At 36.6% G+C, this 25,726-nt stretch overlaps 1 protein-coding gene across 2 annotated transcripts; it reads right to left on the bottom strand.

The window, feature by feature from the left end:
* Window positions 1-8,465: 8,465 nt before the first annotated feature.
* Window positions 8,466-20,393, bottom strand: LOC308649777 (gap junction alpha-1 protein). 2 transcript variants are annotated; one of them, XM_081295605.1, is made up of 2 exons: window positions 20,194-20,393; window positions 8,466-10,311 (listed from the first exon to the last, which is right to left on the bottom strand). In XM_081295605.1, the coding sequence occupies exon 2, from the start codon at window positions 10,293-10,295 to the stop codon at window positions 9,147-9,149; it is 1,149 nt and encodes a 382-aa protein (XP_081151731.1). In that variant the 5' UTR covers window positions 10,296-10,311; window positions 20,194-20,393; the 3' UTR covers window positions 8,466-9,146. The 2 variants fall into 2 exon arrangements, with proteins under 2 accessions (XP_081151731.1, XP_081151732.1); XM_081295606.1 differs by lacking the exon at window positions 20,194-20,393 and adding an exon at window positions 18,290-18,480.
* Window positions 20,394-25,726: the final 5,333 nt, after the last annotated feature.

Below are 25,726 nucleotides of genomic sequence, written 5' to 3'. Positions count from 1 at the left end.
GGGCCTGGTTCATAGGTTGATTTTAATCTATGAATTCTTAGAGTTCTGAAGGCCACTTCCTGTCTGTGTCTATCCATTATAGGAACTAAATTTATTTAAAGTGCTCTAAATCTTATTTCCTTTTCATGTTCTTTCCCAATCCTTATGTATTGTTTAATGCACTGTCAGATGATTAGGTTTGTTTCCCAATGACCTTCTCACTATGCAAACTGGCATTTCTTTGGTTTCCTTCCTAAAATTTTTGTAGAAGTAGAAAACACAGAGGTAATGTTTTGACATTCAGAACTTGACTGTTGACTGGATTTTTTTTTTTTTTTTCCTGGCAGGATAACTTTCCCTTTGTTCATTTCCCTTGAGAGCAATTGTAACCATTACCTAAAGCCTCCCATTTATCAAGGGCTTACTTCATGTCCCTGAGCTCTTCACTCATACCTCATTTAATCACCACACCATCTTGCAGGAATGGATTTTTATTTTTGTTTACAGTGGGGGACAGGCTCAAAGTTTATACATCTTGCTCAAGATCACATGGTGAATAAATAACACTCATTTCCTAACATAGTTAAGTTCAGCTTTACCTGTGCTGCTGCCAGCTTCAAAAATTCCTAGGACCATAAGTTTAAAAAAAAAAAAAAAAAAAAAGGAAAGAAGAAAGGCAGGAAAGGAGGGAGAAAATAAAGAAAAGAAAATCCAAGATAGAGTCTCAGCAAATTCATGTTCGACATTAAGTGTATTGAAAAGCATGATAGGAAAAGTATTCTGCTTTTCAAATTTTTAGCCCACAAGCAACTAAAAATATGCAAAATCTGATCATTGATGAAAAATAAATGTTACTTGCTATAAATGGCACTGAATGGTAAAAATAAAAGTTAGAACACCATGTCCAAACTATCTCCAGAGCTTTGCCCTGACATATGGTTGTGTTTATGGGTGGGTGGGGGGATACCAAAAATAACAAGAAAGGACACAAGATTTGTTTTATGCAGCATCTTTTAGACGTGTAGTGGGTACGAATGAGTACAAAACCAAGTGTTATTTAGCACAGCAACAATTTTTTCAGGCACCCTTTTCTTGCAAATTTCTCATCTACTTAATATGTTTGCTTGAAATTTCCTTTTATTACAGAGCACACTGTTATTGATTATCTGAGTTCTACGTACACTTTTCAAGAAGCAACATTTCATGTACAAGTGTTGGAAATTCCCCAGAAGTCCTGGGATTGGGGGGAAAAGCTGAAGACATTCATGTTTTTAATTCATGACGACATTTGCAGCCTTAATGCAATAAAACACTGCCTGCTTTTTAATCAAGAAGGTTGTTAAAAATACTTTTGAAATGTAAAACGAGAAGCCAACTAAATACCTACGCAGATCATCGGGTTGTCTTGGTCACCCACACCTTTGTGCTTAGCCCTGTTGGAATGTCAGGAAATCACAAGAGAAAATTTTTTTCTTTTACTAATTTATTTCCAAAACAGACATGCTGCTGGTAAACAAACAAAAGCTATGAATGCTTTCATTTGATAACCAGGAAATTACATTTTTCTCTTTTCTGCCAGAACTATTTCTTTTCCTTCTTACAAATTTGGAGTCCTTTTATATGAATCGATTTCTACACTGAGATTTTTCTCTAATTCAGTTACTTGTCATATAGTAGTATAGCTTCTTAGCTGTTTCTCTCACACATTGTCATCGACAGTTGTCCTGTAGAAACATCAAGTTAAAGGCAGAGTTTCACTTTAAAGCTGACTAAAAATCACTGGTTCAATGCCAAGTGGCACCCTCATTCCCACATTTGCTATGTTTGGAGTTTTAGATAACTATCACCTGCAGTTCTCATACTCTTTAATTATAAAGCACTGCAAGTCCTCCAGACAAGTAAGGGCCCGAGTAAAGATAAAAATTAAACAATTTTTTTAATGGTTTCCAACGGCACTCTTTAATTAGGAGGTTATATTGTGTGGTCTATGACTCCAGAGTTATATTGAAATATTTCACTTGATACTTATTTATGAAAATATAAATATTTAGAAGAGTAAAATGTAAATACATATGCGTGGCAAAGAGAAGTCTTTAATGCCATGAATGAGAAAACAGAATCTAACAAAAAAATAATTGTTCTAAATGTAAGAAAAAGAAGGGGAGAAATTTGACAGAAGCTTATCTCATTTAATCCGTTTTAGCTTCAATTGTATATTTAGAGTAGGAAAGGAATTATAGAGCTAAACTTCAGTTATGAACAAAATGTGAGAGCAAAAGCTTATGTTTTTAAGCTGTCATAATCAGAAAAATTTTAGCAAGATAAACTAGGGAAGGATTGAAATCTCTAAACTGGAACAGATAACTTCAATCATGTTATAACTTATTGTATCTGCTTTTTTCATTTTAAAATTTCAATTTATAAAATTATAAATTATGAGATATTTCAAATATACAGAACGTAATGCAACAGATAAAGCTCTATTAAAGTTTTTTTTTTTTTTTTTTTTTTTGTTTTTTTTTTTTTTTTAAATCAGTAATGTGGATTGAATCCAGGGCCTGTCACATGCTATACAAGCACTTTGCCACTGAGCTATAGCATAGCCCCAGTCCTTTTTGTTTTATTTTGAGTCAGGGTCTCACTAAATTGCCCAGGCTGTCCTCATGTTTGCAATCCTCCTGATTTTGCTTCTGAGTAGCCGGGGTTATTGGGTGTGTAACCCCACATCCTGCTCTGTTACAGTTTTAATGTACATGGAATTATAGATGATAAGATGCTGGATGTAGTTGTATTTAATTTTCAAATTACTTCACTCTCACTGAAATATGAAATGCATAAGGGAAAGGTGGTTCCTGCAAAAGGCAATCATTGACAAACACAGCTAATACATGAAAAATTGCCTCAGAACAAGTATTATCTTTCATTAATTCTCTAATAGTGTCTATCTCTAAATAAGTTTTGATATAGAAAGTAGCTTAGATGATTAGAAATTAACATCCTAGGGAATTTTAAGGGCAACTTAAAATTTTAGTTGCTCTGAGTTCAGGAAAACTTGAATTTGAGCCACAACTACATCAAAATTGTCAAAAGCAATGGCCATTCAGACTCTGTGACTCCACTGGAGTTGAGGCCATAAATCCTGTTTTGACACATCTTGACATTTTTTACCCTCACCCTCTGTAGTTCTTTTGAGTTAACCTCAATTGTAACCATTCCCTAATGATTTGGGCTTAAGGTTACTTTAGATTCTTGTGGGGAAGTTTTGTAGTTTAAATTTTAGTTAACTAGGCTCAGGATTAATAAATATCCCTGCATATCTGAAACACACACCCTAATCCCAGTGGGTTGTAGGCTGAGGCAGGAGGATTGAAAAATCAAAGCCACCCTCAGCAGTTTAGCAAAACCTTGTCTCAAAATAAAAAAATTTAAAACTGGCTGGGGATGTGGCTCAGTATTTAAGAGCCTTAGTTCAATCCCCACTATCAAATAATTAAATCTGACTTCAATTTTTGAAATCAGACATCAGTCTAACAAAACTCACTATTTAGTTTTAAAATAAGATAATCCTATGGTTTCTGCTAACAACCCTACTAAAAACTATTTTACTGTCCCTACTGATTCTGATGAACAGTATATAAAGAGTGACATGTGACAAGGACTAGCACAAAAAACAGAACAGGCTCCATATTGTTCCATAGCTCATGGGGGCAGGTGTCTCAGTGTGTTAAATAAGATGTGAGTCTAGGGTTTGCCTTCTCAAGTGGGTGCCTCCCAAGACTGTTTTTGTATTCAACAGGAAAGTGTGGGCATTGAAATTACGCTACACGTCATAGCCCAAATAAGCATTTGGTCATTTCAAAGTAACATCTGGAAAACAGAAAAATAATCTTAACTTAAAATTTCAACACTTTTAAAGAAGACAATACAAATGTAAAATTTTTCCTTCAAATTAGCCTTCTTTCCTACACAATACATGGTATAAAAAACAGAACAATACTGTTCTGTTTCTGGTCTTCTTGAAACTGTGTTTCTGTGGTGTTTGTTCCATGTCTCCTCTTGAGTCTGAAAATTGCCAGCTGCAAATTCTGACATGTCAAGGGCTCAGCTATATTTGCCCAACCAAGAAAAGGTAAAAGAATCGTGGAGCCTGTAAAATTATAAACATGCTTCTACACGGTTGTTGTGTTGTTTATAGAGAGAACTCTAAGACTTTAACAAGCCCCCAAACTTCATTATTTTGCCCTCCCTCTAAGTACAAAGCATAGATGTTTTGACATGTTGGAATTTGAAGTTTGGAATTTGGGGAAGAAGCAGTGTATGGGCCAGGAACTCGCAACTTGGTCAGGTGAGAATATTCAGCAAGTTTCACAAAATAAGGTAAAGGAACAGCCCTTGGCCCCAGAAGCTTGATCAAAACTTCCAGAGGCTAGGTTGAGAATGCAGTAAAAAACACAGCAACAAAAAAGGCACTGGACTTCTTTCTAGAATCTAAATCTAGAATGCCATTTTTTGAAAATAGGCAGAAAACTTTGTGTAAAATTCTGAGTAAAAAATAGTAATATACCATAGTTGATTGTCTAGTGAAAAACAAGGAAATTTCACATGAAGGGATAAGTTTTGTTTAAAATAAGAATTTCCTGGACTGGGATGCTATGCTGCTCAGTGGCAAAGCATCACATTTGCAAAGCCCTGGGTTTGACCCCCAGTTCAAAAAAAAAGAAAAGAATTTCCTAAGAAACACTGTTAGATTAGATTATATGTCTAATCTGGTGATACCTGCCAGTAATCCCAGCTCCTTGGGAGGCTAAGACAGGAGGATAGAAAATTCCAGGTTAGCCTTGAGCCTCAGAGATTTAGCAAGACCCTGACTTTAAAAAAAAAAAAAAAAATACACACACACACACACACACACACACACACACACACACATATATATATATATATATATATATATATATATATATATATGGCTATGCATGTGGCTCAGTGGTACAGCACCCTTGGTTCACTCCCCAATACCAGACATTAAAAAATTAAATAAAAAAATTGTAAGATTGAAAAGAATCTTGAAGTTTCCAGGTTTTCTTTTTCTTTTTTCCAACATGAACATCCTCTCTTCCATTTCCACCCCATGTTAGTAAAATATTCCACTAGACTCTAAAACTATGCTGTCCAATTCAGTACCCACTAGCCAAATGTGGGCATTTAAATTAAAGTGAAAGAAAAAGCAATTTATTTCTTCAGATTTCATAGCCACCTGTGGTTAGTGGCTTCTATATTGAATAGCATAAAACACTCGTCACCACAGGAAGTCCTACTATTCCAGTTTCCAGAAGATTCAAAATATCCAACTTTTAAAACAAGAAATTTATGCAAAAAGTGTTTAATAAATACTTTTAGACTACAACTATTTAACTTTCCCATAATTTTATGACAGTTCAAATTAATATTTAGTTGGTAACAGCAGCCAGCCAATTAAGATAAATAAAATGAAGAATTGAACATAATTTTTATAGCTTTTGGAAAGATTCACATTGTGTGTTTCTTGCAGGAACTGTGGTTGAACATGTATAAAAATTCTGAACATGTTAAACACATGTTTATGTACTATTATACACATAATTTTTATATATTATATATTAAGTAATACATATATATATTTAATATTACGTATATTGTGTGTGTGTGTGTGTGCAGTGCTGGGGATTAAGACAGGACATTTTAAGTTCTATTAAACTGTATTTACACACACACACACATTTTTGTTTGTTTGGTTTATAGTACCAGGAATTGGGTTAACCAGTGAACCACATTCAACCCTTTTTGAGACAGGGCCTTGCTGAGGCTGGCTTTGAAATTGCAATCCTCCTCCCTCAGCCTCCTGAGCTGCTGGGATTACAGGCATGTGTATACGTTTTTAATAGGTATTTTAATACACATATTTACATATACATACATGTGTACCCTTAATATGCACACATATACATATGCATGTACTTTTTTAAATAGTGAAAAGCCTACAGTTGGGATATCTTGAGGATGACCTATTTCTGAAAGATGAACTTGCTCCCTCCTCATCACGGATGCATTTTATACCTCCATCCTACCACTGTAAAGCTCAGCAGCCTATCATTGTCCAACCACACCTTCTGCAGCTTGAGTACAGGAAACACACATACATTCAATCTACCATTCCCCATGGTAAATGCAAACACACACACACACAGAGCACTCATTGGTCAAATGAGAGTAAAAAAAAATGTTCATGTTACCTTTATCAAATAATAGACTGGGATACTGGTCATGAGTTAGTTAATTCTCTTGAATTTAGAAAAGTCACATAAACTTTGCTCATCTAAACATAGTAAAGAAACAACTGAACTGAGCTGGGTTATTTTGAAATTATGAAATTTAGCCAGGTGAGGTGGCTCATGCCTGTAACCCCAGTGACTTGGGAAGCTGAGGCAGAAGGATCAGAAGTTTAAGGCCAGCCTCAGCAACTTGGGAAGACCCTATTTCAAAATGAAAAATAAAAAGGGCTTGGTAGTAGAGTGTACTGTGGTAGTAGAGTGTCCCTGGGTTCCATCCCCCATACTGCAAAGAAAGAAAACACAAAATTCTTAAAATGTATGTGCTCCATTCAATTGTTAAATCACAAATTTTATTTTATGGCAGGTAATGAATGTTAACAACTCAGTAAAACTACATCATCAATTGCCCAGAATTACTGTTGGTGGATGATTTTTCCTTCAATGTTTTTTAAATCTTATTTTCTATATTTTCACAAAATCTTGTAATAAAATTTCCATGATCTATTTCATTATTTTGCAGCTGGCTATTAACTACACTCAGACTGAACCTCTTTTTGATAACTTTAAAATGTCAGCATCCTTAAGTTTTTGTACTTTAATTGTATATTATCTACTAAATTAGTCAACATTACCCTATTTTAAACATTATTACACATCCATTAAAGTCATGTCCACCTGGTAGTGTAACTCAGTGGTAGAGACCATGCTTAGAATGTGTGAGGCCCTGGGTTCCATCCCCAGAATTGCCCTTACCCTGCAACAAAAAAGTTGCATTGCAACTTCAATTCTTTTATATTTATCGTCTCAGCCAAATAGTAAAAAATGTTTATAATTAATATTGTACTGATCATAGCTAATGGAGGAATATTGTTCTTTTAAAGATCCTGGAGAATGTCAATGTGAATTTTATTTGCCAAGTCCTTTTTGGGTTGTACTGGGGATTCAACTCAGGGCCTGGTAAAAGCAAGGCAAGTATTCTACCTTAGGCCACATCCCCAGCCCCTTTGCCCAAATTCTTATAACCAAGAGAAATCTTTGATAGTAATGAATAGATAAAACCAGCATTAAAAAAAAAATCACACAGGATATTCAGGGTGTCTTTATACTAAATTAAAACTTTATTGAATAAAGAACACTCTCCAGAACACAAGATCTGATGGACCAGGTCTACATTAAATGCAATGAAGCTGAACATGACAGTAGTTTAACATGGAATGTCAAACACATTAGTATTTTCATTGTACAAAACTGTTTGTGTAGCTGATGTGCAAGAAGAATAGTATGATGATATTCAGCATTTTCACCAATCATCTGTGATGAGTTTAAAAAGGCATTTGAAGAAACTGGTAGATGTCTTCAGCATATAGTTCAAATAAATTAGTTTCATGTGCACTACTGAACCTCTTTCAACCTCTCTTGCATTCCAAATAAAATCTTAGTGCAAACATCAAAGTTGCTGGTCACTCCAAAAGACTGTCAACCTCATAAGAGAATACAAGTTCTGAATTAATGTGTATTAAGTAGGACAAAAATCAAGAATACCAGTTACTGCAAAATTCATTTAGGCACACTTAATAGTCCACTCTAAGCATTTCTTCTAATTCTCTCACATTAATGACTAAAGCTTGTTTACAGTACTAAAATTCTATCATTCAAGCATCAATGATTATATTTCAGAAAAAGGAAATCATTCATTTCAGTAATAGCATTATTGCTACATTCTAAAAAAAAAAAAGAAAGAAAGAAAAAGAAAGGAAAAAAAATCATAATTAACAAAACCAGTATCCATAATAGAATACATGGGGAAAAAACATTTTAGGAAAAAAAATGTGCTTTATTTGCACAGCAGGAATTATATAATGTAAACACCATATTGGCCCACACCACAAAATCCATGAGAAAGGTTCAAATTTGAACACTGTGTGTGCATTATTTTCAAATCTGTGTTTGTGAGTTTATACTTAATCTGCTTGTACCAATACATGAGAAATTAAACACACTCTTCCACACACATACAAGTGATTGTTAAATATTGAGCATGGCTTGCTTCCCTGACACTAAATCAAAGAAAATGCTAAGTGACATCCCAACTGTTTTAAAAATGTTTACAGAAACCATTAAATGAATGTGAATAGTAGTTGAGGAATGAAGAAAAGTGACGGCAATGATATGATGAAAGTGGATGCAAAAAAAAAAAAATACTCCTGTATGCATGGCAAATGCATGGAACACCTTTTTCTGTGGGCCTTGTCTGAACTTTCAGTTGTTACCAAGAATAAAAAAAAAAAAAAAGTAGTAGCACAAGTCCTTTGACACCTGGAGGATTGAAAGTTTACCTTCAAAGTGCAAGTTTTAACAATGGAATGTTTTAGCAGGGACATAAGAACAATCTTCTGTCTTTTTCTTGTTGCAAAGAAATAAAATGTTCAGGAAGTATTTATTCCTGGCCAAAGCTATTTCAGTTTCTTGGTACAACAAAAATTTAAAAAATATTTAGCCACAATGATCACCCACTCTTTCACATACACAGAACCATTCTTAGGGGTGTACGTTGGGGAGAAAAAGCCCTTACCTATGTATCACCTAATGCAACTCTGCTTTAGAAATTAAGTTCTTTGAATTCACTACGTTAAATATCCATGTGTACCTCCCTTATCCCCTCCCTCTCCACCCACCTATCCCAGACACCCCCTGATGAACCTACATATTCTAAAGTCTTTGTTGTTTTCTAAGCCTCATGACTAAGGCTGTTGAGTACCACCTCCAACTGGAACAAAATTAACACCTAGGGTGCCCTTTCTACAGCACCTTTTTTCTTCTCCACAGTTAGTGGAATTTTGATGCTCAAGCCTGTATCTAGATCTCCAGGTCATCAGGCCGAGGTCGGCTGCTGGCACGGCTGCTGGCTCTGCTTGAAGGTCGCTGGTCCACGATGGCTAGTGGCTGTAGTTCATGTCCAGCAGCGATTTTTTTAGAATTCTGGTTGTCATCCGGGAAATCGAAAGGCTGGGCGTGGGAGTTAGAGATGGTACTTCCTGCCTGCCCCATTCGGTTTTGTTCTGCGCTGTAATTAGCCCAGTTTTGCTCACTTGCTTGCTTGTTATAATTACGGCATGAAGAATTGTTTCTGTCACCAGTAACCAGCTTGTACCCAGGAGGAGACATAGGTGACAGGGGAGCGGTTGGTGAAGAGCAGCCATTGAAATAAGCATATTTTGGAGATCCACAGTCTTTTGAGGGGCTCAGTGGGCCAGTGGTAGCGTGGTAAGGATCACTCCTTCCCTTCACACGATCCTTAACGCCCTTGAAGAAGACATAGAAGAGTTCGATGATATTCAAGGCAAGAGACACCAAGGACACCACCAGCATGAAGATGATGAAGATGGTTTTCTCTGTGGGGCGAGAGAGGAAGCAGTCCACTTGATGTGGGCAGGGATCTCTTTTGCAAGTGTAGACAGCACTCAAGCTGAATCCATAGATGTACCACTGGATCAGCAAGAAGGCCACCTCAAAGACAGACTTGAAGAGGATACTGATGATGTAGGTTCTCAGCAGCCCTCCTCGCATCTTCACTTTACCGTGCTCCTCAATGCCATACTTGAACTTCTTTATTTCAATCTGCTTCAAGTGCATCTCCACGTTTACCCCATCAGTTTGGGCAACTTTGAGCTCCTCCTCCTTCTTGTTCAGTTTCTCTTCTTTTCTCATCACATAGAACACATGAGCCAGGTACAAGAGTGTGGGTACGGACACAAATATGATCTGCAGGACCCAGAAGCGCACATGAGAGATTGGGAAAGATTTGTCGTAGCAGACGTTTTCACAACCAGGTTGTTGGGTATTGCAACGAAAGGCAGACTGCTCATCACCCCAAGCTGATTCAACTGCTGTCCCCAGTAGCAGGATTCGAAAAATGAAGAGAACAGACAGCCACACCTTCCCTCCAGCAGTGGAGTAGGCTTGGACCTTGTCAAGGAGTTTGCCTAAGGCACTCCAGTCACCCATGATGCCTGGATACCTCCTGAAAAAAAAAAAACCAGGAGACAATGATTACAGATTGTAAATTCAATGATTACAGATTGTAAATTATTAGCTTAATAGATGGTATCTTTTTTTTAGCTGGCAGCTGAAATATTGCAAATTGTTTCCTTTTAGCCTCCATCAAAAACTAAAGAAAAACAAAGTTCTTCCTAGCACACTTCCACTCACAGAGTCTCACACTTTTTTTTTTTAAGATAAAATTTGATCTGAGAAGCAACAGAACCTATGTACAGAGGCTGAACTGCAATCTTAACTTGCAGAAGATGTATTACTTGCTCAACTACCAAATTGCCATGTGACCTGAGAAGCTGTCTGTGCTAAGTGCCTCTGCTTATTTTATTTGATAAATGACGACAGTTCTTGTCTCCTAGGCTTGTGTCTGGATGCATGCCTAAGCAAAATGCTGATGTGTTATTCAAAATATAGGTATCTAAAAACTCAGGCAAGAACACTCAGGAACACACACACATGCACAACCTCGATCCCCAAACTTTGATGCTAGGATGAATCACTTTATTCCTAATTTTATTCTGCAATGTGTCTTCATGGTACATTAAGAGTAATTAGTGCATAGTCTGTATCATGGTTATTTATACTTTTCTCTCTCCTTATGCAATAACATATATTTCAAGTCTGTCTTCTACCAGAAAAAAAAAATGTTATGCTGAAATACACCATTTGGACAGTATCTCATTATAAACAGGAACCTACTTTCAAAAACAAAAACTAAATGTGCATCACATTTCTAGGTAAAAGTTCAATTTGGCCAGGCATCGTGGTATCATGGTACATGCCTATAATTCCAGTGACTTGGGAGGCTGAGGCAAGAGGATCTCAAGTTTGAAGCCAGCCTCAGTAACTAAGCAAAGTTCTAAAAGGAGTTAAGATGTGAGATATCAATAAAGTACCTCTGGGTTCAACCCTGAATACCAGGAAAAAAAAAAAATCAATCTGTCAGTTTGTCTCCATACTACTTATAGACTGTGAAGTGAAAAAAGAGGAAGCTGAAAGGCTGTAAGATATATTCAGCCACTTGTACAGCCAGAAGACTTATAGTCCTTAAGTCAAAGCCCTTTAATACATTGCAATGGCATTTAAATTATATAAATATAACACCTGAAATATCAGCTACTCAGGAGGCTGAGGTCGGAGGACCTCAAATTTGAAACCAGCCTGGTCAGCATAGCAAGAACCCATTTCAAAAGACAAACAAAAAAGTTATAAGCATAGTAGACAGTAAGACTGCACTAAAGCCAGAAAAGTTTCCATGCTTTGATATGGCCAATCTAACAAGAGCTGAAAAATGAGAAAATATGACCTGTCAAGCTACCACAGAGAAGATTGGTTAATTTTCATCAGAGTAGTGATTGGAGGGTTTAGAAAGGAATAAAGTAAACAAAGATTATTTAATAATTAAAGACAAGCAAAACAAAGACATTCTAAGCATTCAGTAATAATGAATTGACAAGTGCAACTAAAGTAGAATTATGTAGGCTTCTTACAAATGTGTTTGCTATCTGAATATAAAGGGGTTTCTCATCTAGTTTTGAACTTGGAGTCATATTCTCCTGTAAGTAAGAAGTAAATGAAATACAGGGGTGTTTTCCCCTCACCATCCAATATTACACTTCTTTCTAATGCTTGTATGTCATAGCTATGAAGATCATGAAAAAATGAAATGGAAATCTGAAAATCTGACCCAGGGTTTCCTGGATGAAACAAAGAGGAGACGGTTGATCCATAAAGCCAAAGTGTATACCAGCTAGTAGTAGATGGGTATCTGATAATATGACAGCCCAGGGATTGGTACACACATGAGGAAATACAAGTGTGAAGTGGGCGGGCAGGTTACAGAAATAATGCTTTCCCAATGATCATAAAAGAGGGAGCTTTCCTTCTACTTTTAGGAAGGGCCATTTTGTATTCTGATGTGGCAAACCAGAGAGTGAAATTCATGTACAAAGAGTAGTCAGACAAGAACAAAGGCTTCTCAGGTCAACAAAGGGTTAAATAGCCAAGGGAAGGCTTGAAGTGAGAGGAATAATTTAGTCTTGATGGTCAGTTTTATGTGAGAAAATGTAAAAGAAAAAGCCTACAATTTAGCAGAAAATACTAGACTGGGAGTGAAGAAGTACAGGCCACAAGGGTCAAACAAACACAACAGAATTTTTGGAGCCATATCAATAGACAGTTTCTATGTGATGATGTGTAAATTGGCTCCAATTCGGTTCGTAAAGAATTACAATATTTTGCCAGTGTCATCTGCTTTTGTTTAGATATTCTAATTGTTGGGGGGGGGGAAATAGCAAAAACAATTAAGTATAAAATGATAAGCTATTTGCATACATCTCACAATATTCAGACAATAATAGATCTCAAGGCAAACTAAACATGGTTAGAAATACAGCTGGGCACAACAGCAGTTTTCATTTTAGTCAGTGTCTCATTATTCAAAGTAAAATGATTGTGTAGATGCCTGTGGCAGTTCACCCCTGAGTTCTTCACATTCTATGTAAAATGAAACTTGACTTTCACACAATTCTAAGATTCCACTATGCTATAGAGTGTGAACTAGTTCACTGGGTATTTGTTCTTTTAAACTATACCATCAATTTAATTGCAATGTTGTCTTTTCTTTACACACCCACACAGTAGTCATTTGCATTAATGAGTTATACTCTTTCATCTGAATAAGATATGAATTATCCAATTGGACACCTTGTATTCTGTAACATGTAGACACCTGTCATTACCACTACCATAGAGACCATCAAATGTTTCATGTGATGGTTCATCTTGCAACTCCCAAGGAGGTAACAAAAATAGCAAGCTTTTTACTGGTAGCTGTTCACTTGGCCAGGAACCAAGTATCCTTTCAACTAGTTATTCCATCCCTTAACCCCGGTTTAATATTTTAATTTTCCAACTGTTAGTTGAAACATTAATGTTCTTTCATTATAAGGGAAAAGCATGCTTATGTTTACAGAATCCCTGGCACTGGTTTACAGACTATATATTGCAAGAATATTCACCAGGAGACAGGCACACCATTCTTTATTTCATTCAGGAATCTGGGCAGCTGAACATATCCTGTATATTCATGCCTACGCCTCTGCGTTCCTATGATGCAGCTTTATTTGTAGATCATGATCTAAGGGGTTGTGTACAGTTCTCATTAGGTCTTTTTTTGCGAGATGGAAATCTTACTAAAGTTCCCAGGCTACTCTTGAACTTGTGATTCTGCCTCAGCTTCAGGTATAGTGGAGCTGGATTTACAGGTGCGGCCACCACCCTTAGCTAGTAGTAGCAGATTCTTGACATCAGCTGGATAACACCATGACTTCTGTATGCCATGTTAGGTCGCATTTTCATTTGCTCTTTATGGCCCCATAGACCAGCTGCTCAAAGCTACAGTCACCCAGTATGACCTCCCTAAGGACCTTGTCCCTTCACAGTGGTTCCTGAACTGCATGACAATCACTTGGCACATAACATTCCTGGCCCTCACCAGTTGGATGAAGCTAGACTTCTGGAGGGTGGGGCCTGGGAAATCAGCTTTTAATTTTTTGTTATTTTTTTGAACAAATGTCCCAGGTGATTCTGAAGATTACAGAGAAGCAAAGAGTGATTTCCCAGCATTTTATTTTATTTATTCCTGTTCAAAATATTTAAGACTGAGGCAAATTTCAGAGAAGTAGAACAGACAGCGCATCTAACAAGTCAAAGCACTAAGAACAGTGGTTCTCTGGGCACTGGGTCTCTCACTCCCTGCATCTTTATCTGCCACTCGATGAGAGGACAGTGATTCAATCTCTTTAATCCAAAGGAAATTTCTTAAAAATTAAACTTCAGTTTTTAGTTACTTTTGTCTGTCCCTTTTGCTAGAGCCTCAAAAACAAAGGCTGTAGCCAAGTGTTTTCATGTCACTAATATCCTAATAATATATATTTTTTTAAATTTTGTGTGGTGCTGGGATTGAACACAGGACTTTACACATACTAGGCAAGCACTTTACAACTCTGTTACACCCTCATCATATTATTAGAAAATATTTTACTTTTAATTTTAAAAAAGAGACAACCATAATGGTGAGTGGAGACACAAATAAAATATATAGTATTATTAATAACTAAGGCAGGGTTGCATTTCTTTCCCTTCCTTTCTTCCTTCCATCTAGGGGATTGAGCCAGGGGCACTTTACCACTTAGATTTATCCCCAGCTTTTTAAATTTTTGAGATAGGGTCCTACTAGTTTGCTCAGGCTGGCCCCAAACTTAAGATCCTCCTGCTTCAGCCTCCTGAGCCATTGGGATTATAGGTATGGGCCACTGCAACCAGATCTATGAGTTTCTCATATATTAAAATCAAAAGTTTTATGCCCCACACCCTCCAATGCAAACTCTCCTAATGCTTTTCTTTTACCTTTGATAGTAAAGACCCCTTGTTCCTAGTAGTAAACGTCTTCTTTTTATTTCATTTTATTTATTTTTTTATTGGTTGTTCACAACATTACAAAGCTCTTGACATGTCATATTTCATACATTAGATTGAAGTGGGTTATGAACCCCCAATTTTACCCCAAATAGTAAAGTAAGCTCAGATGTGACTATTTCTCTCCACTAACACCACAGCAGCTATTCCCTTTGATAATATTCAGATGCACACATGATTAATATAATCCATATCCTGCCCATCAGGGAGGATCTACCTTCCAAAAGTAACGGCACTATGACCCATTCTTATAATTGTTTTTGCTTGTCTTTGCCCGATCTCAGCCATTACTACACCTCTTTTCAATTTTCATGTCACTACCTTGGTCACTGTGATTGCCCACCTATTCTCAAACAGACAATCCAAAAGGAAAAACACAGAAGAACCATCAAAGATGCTGATCTTACAGCTTACTTCTTCCCTCATTTCAGGCCCAACTTCATAGCCAAATTTCCTGACCACCAAATATGAAAATAGAAGCGTCCTTTCCACAATCCTGTCACTTCCTATTCCCCTTGTCCCACTTTAGAGTAGCTCTGACCTCTACTCAAAATAGCATATATTTGCTTATTGTTTGTCTCCTTTCATAAAGTCTTACTGAGTGGAATGTGAGCTCTGGAAGGGAGGGAGTTTGTTCAGTGCTGCATTTCCAGTGCTTAAAAAAGTAAGAGATGCTGCATGAATCTATCCTGAATGAGTTAAACAGGGCTGTCCAACAACAACAACAACAACAAAGAGAACTAATCTCCTGGGGCCTGCACTGTGCAAAGAAAAAGACCCCCAGGTCTCCTTATTTTTTTTTTTTAATTCTTTGGGAGTCTCTTAAATATGGTAATACACCTCAAACTTCTGATTCATTAAAGAGGACTTTAGAAGAAAAGATTATTGTCAGCATCTTTTATTACACTGCTAAATTTTCAAGGGACAATTGCTACAATACAAGAGCATCATTTGTTGAAACAACAGGCTTCAAATTGTTCCTGAACAGGCAATAGGAATGAAGTAAGGAAAGAGCTTTCTAAATTTATGAGATAGAGATTCTAGTTATAGTTAGTATACGTGAAGAACTGCACTAGGTATCGTGGATGTTTATTCAGATTCACTGTTAGGACATAAAAATTAAAACAGAGCAAAAAAATAAAAATGAACAAAACAACAACAACAAAAATCACCCTGTACTGTTATCCCCCTAATTCAGGGATATTCTAAATTTGATAATAACACATGATTTTATTGTAGCCAAGAACACTATTGCAAGAAGAAACAGCCTATTTATAATTGTGTTTACTTCAAGAATGACAAATATGAGGGAAGGTTAGGACTCTGGAAAGGGAAGAACAGAATTGAAATTAAACCCAGTTAATATAACATTAACTGAGTCTAGGCAGAGAGTTATTTGAATCAGATATCACAGAAAACATTCCCAGTTCATTTGACAACACCCCACCTTTGCTTCCTTATACCTGGATAGTAAGCCTAGTTCTCTGGCCTATCAAATGTATCTGATGGAAACATCTATTCAGTTGAAAGTTCTGCCGCATGATTCCCTGATTATTCTCCCATTCCTCTGTGTAAAGATCAGTTATCTTTACATTCCCAGAGGTGTGTGATGGGATTGTGGCACTGAACTTCCAATTTTACTTGTAGTAATGGTGGTAGGAAGCAGCAACACACTAGAACAAACCAAAAAAGTTTCTTTCCCTAACTTGTATCCCTCCTTTTCACAGTCATTCCATTATCAGCTTTCACGGAATGAGGTGAGATGGTGGTGGAGAGATTCTATCCAAGGAGTGGAGAGCTCTATTGAGAGCTTTCCTAGCTCAACAGCTATCACTCAACTCCCCCACCAAAAAAAGTTTCTTAAGATCAACTTAGGTGTGCCAAAGAAAAACACTGTCAGAACCCTTAGGCTCAAAGCTTTGCACTTCAATTGTGATCCAGTACCTTTAAAAAACAACAACAAAAAAAAACTACAACAGCTTATTTCTATCAGTTCTTGATGTTTCTATTGTCCCTACCCTCACTTTCACCTCCAAATTGGTGCCTTTTAATCAACAATCTTATTATTATTTTGTAATCACATAAGCACATCCTTAAGATCATCACAAGTTTATTATCAGTCAGCACTGAATGAGAATGCATGCAAGTGAAGCTCTTAGTAAAACCTCAATAAAGTTTACCTATTGTTCTTTAAAAGATCCTTAGATATTGCTCATTTATTTTCTAACCTTTGTATCTAAACTAAAATGATGAACAAACGTACATTTTCTAAAAAATTAACCATGGTTTGAATTTTGGCAAAAATTAGTCTATACACATACAGCTAAATGGTGAATTAAGATAATGAAGGGAAGTGGAGAATTAAAGCAGTTTTCCCAAGAACGCACACATTAGTTGTTTTTTAAAGCATCTGTAGAGATTTTTTTCCTAAAGTATCTATATTACATTAATGATAAACTCAAGGTGATTAGTTTTTTTCTTTCTACAGCTGAACTAGATAAGCTTCAACACATCCATTCCAACACATGAGAATCTTGAAGGGAAGTCAGATCAGGAAAGGTGGAGTAGCAGGTATTAATCACTGGTGACTTTCCTATCATTCCCTTCCCTTGGGGTATACAAAGGCTCTCAGCCTCATACTAAGCTATACCTCTGGATATTATAAAAGAAGTGACAGAATGCAAGGTAACAGGAACTCTCTGACTTTCTCTTTGCAGGAATTGGAAACATCTAAGTGAGGAAGAAAGCAATCCTTAATATCCGAAAACACACCCGTTTTAAATTATTGCTGCCAAATATCTTTGGAACCCTGGTTCTCATTGGAGGTTCAGTATTGTAGGGATCTCAGCCATAAAGGGCGAGGAACTGAGTGGATGGGACAGCTGTGGTGATACACTTCAAAAAGTATTAGAAAAATATGGAACATTTTAACAGTAAAGAGGAGCAAAACTTTACAACTGTATTTTCCTGGAAAAAGACAGGTGGCCACTGTACCCTGACTTTGGGAAGGATTTCACACATTGGGGAAAAACAGTTCAATAATTCAGAATTCAACACAGTGCCAGGACACAAATGTATTGTGAATGGTACAATTTTCACTCAATTTGGCCTACTCAGAAGAATTAATTATTCTTCCCCCAGAGGTATTTTCTATCTTAATTGGCTTATTTTATTCTTGGGAGTGGGTTAGTTTAATGAGATCTCCTCTGCAGTACTAAAGGCTTTTCTTTTCAGGAATTCTTGCATAAAAGTAAAAAACTAGGCTTCCTCATCGGACAAGGTGGACGGAGTATTTTTTTTAACTGTGCCCATTTTTTTTTTTCAGAGAGTGAGATTCAGCATTTTTCTAGACATTACTACCTTGATTTGGGAGCAAAAGGAAATTTTAAGCCCACCTCCAAATAAAGCCACGTCGGCTTTCAGCTGTTACAGTATCTTACAACTCTCTTCCCATCCCCACTTCGTACCTCTAGAGGGAAACCGAAGCACCTCGCTCTGGGTGACCGTGAATACGCTTTTCCGTAAGCTTTATCGGAGATGCTCCTGCCAAGGTCAGCTAGGTCTGAGAAGCCCGTGTGGGCGATCCGCTGCTGGGAATCAAGGTTTGAGTTTTCCAATCACGGACTGATTTGCCTCAGGACGTCATTAGCTCTCGCCCCATTTCATCCAGGGTCTTTCTTGCCCTCCCTCCTCCGTCCCCGCCCCGCCTCATTCTTGGGAAGTTTTAAGAACTTCCAGAAAAGTTACAAGTGCAGTTTACCAGCACGGTAACTCCCAAAGGTGTTCAGGTTTCCTTACCAAGGTTTATATGGAAGGATTCATTCGACTAAGAGAGAAAGAAAAACCCAAAGAAAACAGACTGCGGGTGGGACGGGGCTGATAAGGGTGGGAAATTAGATTGACAACTTTAATTAAGTCAATCATTTGCTCTTTTAACCATTTGGCAACTAGCCCATCCCTCCTCCCTTCCCTCTCCCCTCCCAATCCCGGTTCCTTCCAGCGGCGGAACTCAGACCTGCACTCAATTTGACTTGTAAAGATTGAAGGGAAACATTTCAAAAAGCCCTGAGGCTCGGGACAGTGAAGGAGCCAGGCGCAGCCCAGCGGATGCTAAGATGGCAGGACGCGCCCGGCCTCGCGCCGCACCAAGGCTGGCATTATTATTGGCTTTTCAGCATTCTCTGGTGTAAATACTTCAACGACTGGGTCACACCAAGAATCTAATTACTTTAGTCTGTAGATTTAAAAAGAACAGAAATTTCTCTCCGGGCACCAAAAAATGCAAGGTTGCCTTTCTGGCTAGCAGGATGTTGTTATCAAGCCAAACATTTAAAAAATAATGAACCTTTTAAGCAACACATTAGCGTATTCTTTGTCTACTGCCTACCACCCTGGCAGTTCCAACTCCAAGACAATTGCGCCAGAGTTCCGAAGTCTGTTACAGGTTCGGACAGGCTGAAGCAAGAGTGAGCGAGGGGGGTGAGCCGGAGAGGTAGCTTCCATTAAAATAGTTTAAAATACATTTCTTTTTCCTATTCATTCGCGGAGCTCCCGTTTTAGGAGATGATTTTTGGAAATGCATCCTAGCAGACACTCTTTTCTAAACATCTGTTCCCTTCCTGTAATGTAACCACCACCCATTCAAGGTTTCTCATCTCATGAGTTGCCAACGTGGTGAAGTAAAAAAAATGTTGGCTCTCTTTAGGGTCTCAAATCTTTCCACAGTGATGGCTAACACAAAGTAACTATTCACTAATAATTTTAAAGTCCTAATATTAAGAGTGGGTTATATATCTTTTTGTTTAGTGAGAAAAATTTTAGGAGGGAACCACGTGGAAGTCAAGTAGCCACAATGTTTTAACAAAGCACTTGGTTACAAAAGAAGTTTGCTTTGCAAGGCTACAGAACACCTATCAAGATTTCCATATGAAAAAGCACGAAGTACAGAATACTATAAGGAGAACGCTAAGCAAATTTGCACCTTTTTTTTTTTGTCAGTGAAACCCCCAATCCAGGCCCCAGCACCCCTCACCCCCAACCCCCAACAAACTACAGAGCACCTAGACTATGATCGATTATGAAAAAGTAAATAAAATTATGCTTTTAAAAGGAAGAATCAAGTATCCAGTAAATTAATTCTTATTCTAATTAGAAAGGCTCAAAACTTTTACCTGTTGCATTATCAATAGAAACTTTTGAAACAACCAAAAGTACAAACTCCCTACATTCAATTTAGCATTGACTATAGATAGGCACTTAGATTTCATTTCAAAACATAAATCATATTTACATTTTAGACACTTAGAAACTCTAGAAGTTTTACTAGGAGAAAAAGAAACTAATAGGTAAAGTGGTTTTTTCTTTAACTTACTCTTTCGCTTAAAGAAGTGAAGTAGGCACTCCAAGTGATTGAACTCCGTGTAGGATGAAGTAAAATGAAAAGGCAAGTTCAGGCACTCAGACCTGGCTATTTAAAGTTTAAAAGTCTGCTGCTGTTTGGTACTTTCCTCACGCCTTCCCCCCAATGAAAGAAAAGTGCTGATACCTCGTAAAAGCTTTTTTCTAACTTGGAGCACAGAGCTTTTAAAAAGTTTCAAGCCACTGACTCAACTAGGAGGAGGGGCTAGAAGGAAGGGGAGGGGTAGAAGGAAAGGCGGGAGGAGGTTGGAAAAGAAGCTGGTGAACGTGAGGCAAGAGGAGGCAAAGAGGAGTAGCCAGGTCAGGATCAAGTCCTGGCTTAAATTTGCTGACCAGAAAAAAATAAAATTGCATTAGAGACATGAATGTCTCTTGGAGTTACTCCTTACAGATAAAAACTGCTGATTTTAGTATTTGTTTCATCCAAAGTCCTAGGACAATGAAAAAGCATATCTTTTATAATGGCACACTTTCTAAAATAAAATTACAGAAAATAAAAGTGGGGGAGAAGTATAGACAGTGCAAACTTGTTTAATGTTGAGCAAGGTGTGTGAAGTTTGAGGTGGGTGTGAATATCTTATGTGATGATCTAATTCCTTTCCTCTTAGTAGGGACAATTAACAAAGGGAATGGTGGAGATGAGAGATTTCAAAAACAAATAGTAGTATGTCTATCCACAATTCATCCCTCAATTTATTGACTGCTTTGCATTTTTACCTTTTCCATTTAGCAAAAGGAAATGAAATATTATCTATTATGCATAACATATGTAATGTTTTATATATATGAACTAAATATATATGTATGTGGATATGTACTGACTATGAAATCTTGATATATGATCTCTACGTGATCTCCAGGGAAATGAAAATTTGTATCTCACCTCTGTTCATGCCAACTCACTAACATTTCAATCTGTAGTGAGATGTTGGAATTTTTTTTTTTAAATAAGATACAGGCTATAATTGCCTTATAAGTTGAGTCATCATTAAGTGGGTCCCAGAAACATTCAGCCTTCCTAAGATCACCTTCCCTCACAGCCCACTGGAGAGTTTTCAGCCTAATGGCAGCAGAGCTGAACATGTAATGACTCTGTGCTTCTGCATCACTTGGCTCTCTCTCTTCAGGTCCCTGTATTGGAGTTTATAATGGCCTGAGTCAGGTGGCCTCATTCTGAGTGGGCAGCTCTTCTGAGGGCTCCCCAGATGCCATAGAAAAGGGCTGTGTTAGGAGGATTCCCCATAAACAGGCTTCAGTGATGCTCCTGAGGTGGGGCAGAGGAATCTCTTGGCCATTGTTCTCTGGAAACAAAGCAAACTCATTCAGCCTTCATATTACTAAACCTTTCCCACTAACTGAAATACCAGAAAAAAAGAAGGATAGCATACATTACCTGGTAAATACCTTTTCCTAAACATACTTTCACTGAAATAAAAAATAAGATTTCTTTTGAAATGTTATAGTTTTAAAACTAACTAAGTTGCCCTCTCGTTTTTGTTTTGTTTTGTTTTTGTTTTTTTGTGATAATCTGAATTCCAAGGATATGCTTTTCTTTCTTTCTTTTTTTTTTTTTAAAGAGAGAGTGAGAGAGGAGAGAGAGAGATTTTTTTTTTTAATATTTATTTTTTAGTTCTCGGCGGACATAACATCTTTGTTGGTATGTGGTGCTGAGGATCGAACCGGGCCGAAGGCGTGCCAGGCGAGCGCGCTACCGCTTGAGCCACATCCCCAGCCCAGGATATGCTTTTCTTTAAGGAGGAAAAAATGAAGTTATAGAAGTAGAAATTGTAACCTGATTTCAAGTCTTCAGGCTCAGCGTCCCATAGGTGCTGTTTTGGTCTTGTATTTTTATTGTTCTTTCCTTCAGATTAGTCTGTTGTTTGTCTTAACTAAAAATTATTTCATGCAATTGAAAACACACGTGAAAAAACATGATTTTATTATTACAATAAATTTTTTTCTCCTCTTTTTAAATAAAAAATTAATTTGGGGGCCTGAGGTTGTAGCTCAGTGGTAGAGCACTCACCTCACACATGGGAGACCCTGGGTTCGATCCTCAGCACCACATAAAAACAAATAAGTGAAATAAAGGTATTGTATCCAACTACAACTAAAAAATAAATATAAAAAATTAATTTGTTACATTTTATTGACAATGAAAATTTGGAAAATGAATTTGAAAAGCAACATTGTTTATAATACCATTAAAACCATAAATAGTTACAAATGAATTTAACAACAGTAGGCAAAACCAACCTTTTGTTCAGTGCAAAAAAGAAAATAGGCAAAACTTCTACACTTAAAACTATAAAACAATGTTTATAAAAATTAAAGTTCTAAGAAAAAAGAAAGAACACTTAGATGTTGAACAGCTCAATATTATTAAGATGCACATTGATCTATGTATTCATACAGTATCAATCAAAATCTTGACAAGATCATTTTAACAGAAATCATGAGCTAACTCTTAAAATCTGTATAAAAATGCAAGGACCTACAGTAGTTCAAACAATTTTTTTTACTTGTCATATTGTAAAGCACTTTTTTCTTTTTTAGATTTTATTTATATCCATTTTGAATTGATACATAAAACAAAAATTATACATATTTATAGGGTATCATGTGATGTATGATATGTCATGTTTTAATTAGGCATTATTTATTGCCTCAAGCATTTGAATATTAGTTCATGTAACCCTACTATGCAACAGCATATCAAAACTCCCAAAACTTCTGACTCCCAGCTAGTTATGACTTAGTACCCATTAATCAACTTTTCCCCAACATTCTTCCTCACTTTTTCAGAAAAAAAAAACTTTATATGATTTACATAATTTTTACTTTATTTTTATATAATATTTGTCAAGTGTAATTATTACTAATAATACATACATACTTATGATGTTGATCCAGAATTATCTGCATGAGAAACAGTGATTGATTATTTTATAACATGGTTTTTAAAGCAAAAAAAAAAATTCTTTAAATGGGAATTTCATTTCTATAATTTTGTTTTGTTAGATCTACAGATGGATATTGATGTTTAGATATCCTGCTCCCTTTTATTTTTATAGCCATGACCTATGACCAACTGGAATTAGAACTAAAGAATCTATTTATGCCAAATTATATTATTCCTGGATATCATCTGAAACATTTTCAGAGCTAAAGGGGGAGTGATAGCATGAGCCTCTAATTAAATAATTTGTATTTTTTAATTCGCATTTTAATGTACTATATCTTTTATTTAATAAATTATTTTCTTATGGTCATTTTCCCAAAATTCTCAATATGATTTTACCTTAACTTCATTTGCTAACATGAGACATTTTATGAGATTAAAAAAAAAATGGTGTTAATATATGAACCTAGAAATGATAATACTCAAGGGCAGCTGAGTTACTAGGAAGAGTGTCCCTGTTGGAACACTGAGGGCACAATTTCCTCTCATGGACACCTACCTAGCATGGTCTCTGAAGACCAGTAGCAACTTCTATGCCTTGAACTCTAGCAGTGTTGGTAAGTTATATTTTGACCAATAATACAATATTTTAAAAAGTATCTGACTTCTCTGGCATTAGAAGTTTATCTCTGTTGGAATGTTTTACATTTGTGGAATAGTTTTAAACAATGTATTTTTCTCATATTTTCACAAATGGAAATGCCATTTCATTACTATAAACACCACTTCACAGAAGTGTGTCTTTTCAGGATTCCAGGCCTTGTCTATGTAGAAGGAATGGATGCAGCCTAATTTGCTAGCCAGGTACTGCTCTTGGAGAAATAAGGGACAATCACAGTTCCTGTCTTGTTCAGGCCTTTCTTAGGCTTCATTAGGCCCCACCATGGGCCAGGCCTTAAAGGCTGTTTTTTGCATGTTGCTATGTGATTTGAGAAGTGCATCAGTGTTAGAAAAGTGCAGGGTAGATTAGTTTTCAGAATTTTTTTTTTTTCTTTTTTCCAGTGTCAGGGATTAAATCCAGCAAGCCAAACATTCTAGACAAGTACTCTACCACTGAGAAAATAAATAAATAAATTTGAGACAGGATCTTGCTAAATTCCCCAGGTTGGCCTTGAACTTGCAATCATGCTGTTTCAGCCTCGTTTGTAGCTGGGATTATAAAATTGTACTACTGTACATGGCTCAGAATTTTATTTCTTAATATGGGAACCAACTTCATTTTTCACCTTTGTTTCAAAATACCAATCTCTGGAACTTTAAGAGATGATGGAATAATGTTTCAGGATATTAAGTGCCCATTTTACAGAAACTCTGTTGGATCAATCTCACTATAATGAAAGGTATGAACATAAAATGCAATTCATGTCAAGAGGAGTGCCTCATAGAGGGGTGGGGTGATCTGTTACAGTCCCATCTAGGGAGGCAAATGGGGGAGAATCACTTGAGCCAAGGAGTTTGAGGCCAGCCTGGGCAACATAGTGAGATCATCTTTAAAAAAAAAAATTAGATTGGAAACTGGTAAGAAGAGTGTTGTGATGAAAGAGAAGTGAGGTATAAGAACTTAAACTAAGGTGCTAGCAGTAAGAAAGGAAAGGAAGGTAGAATTATTAGAACTTGATGACAGATTTAATGTGAGGATAAGGGAGAGGAGGATGTGGAAACTGACTTTGGAGTTTTGACACGGGAAAAATTTTGCTAACACAAAAAAAAAGGAAGTTGGGGGGAGGGACCAATATGCTGGCAGAGATATAATCATTTCAATTTGGAGTATCTTGATATGAAGAACAGAAACATCTAGGTAAAGATATGTGGCTGACATTTGAAACATGGCTGTGGAGTTATAGGATTTATGATTAATCTCAAAGAATTGATATTTGAAGCCACAGGTACAGATAAGATTACTAAAAGATGGGTTGTAGGCCATGTGCCAGAAAGACAAAGCACAAAGCTTTCCGGGATTTCCTCATTTAATGCAGGCAAAGACAAAGAGTGAAGTAAGAGGGAAGGTCTGTGAAAGGGAAATGTATTTAAGAGGGCTACAGGTGGGCTTATTTGTAAGGAAAATATCTCTTGCCCACCTGGGGAGTCATTAACTTTGAAAGGCGGGTTATTTACTTAAAACAAGAGTGAAATGCAGACCGTAAAGAACCAGTAGTGCTGATAAAGTATTGGAAACTAGAGTTTGAAGGTAGTTTCTCAAAATGGGGGGAGTTATCTGACTATGGAATGAAAGTAAGAATTGAAACTTTAGCAATAGCTGGCTGAATTCAAGTGCATCTGTAAAAAACAAAAATGATTATCTAAAACATTACATAGTTGTATTTATATACAAACAGAGATATGAAAAATTGTGTTCTATATGTGTAATAAGAATTGTGATGCATTCTGCTGTCGTGTATTTAAAAAATAAAAGCAATTTAAAAAAAAGGATTATCTAAGATTATGGGAGGTCTAAGATGATTTTGTAAGGGGATAAGATGGCATTATCTTATAGATTTCCTTTTGTTAGCATCACAATAATCCT

The sequence above is a fragment of the Spermophilus citellus genome (assembly GCF_964194105.1).
Source record: "Spermophilus citellus genome assembly, chromosome: 5".
Taxonomy (NCBI): Eukaryota; Metazoa; Chordata; class Mammalia; order Rodentia; family Sciuridae; genus Spermophilus; species Spermophilus citellus.
This window is presented reverse-complemented; position numbering and strand designations above follow the sequence as displayed.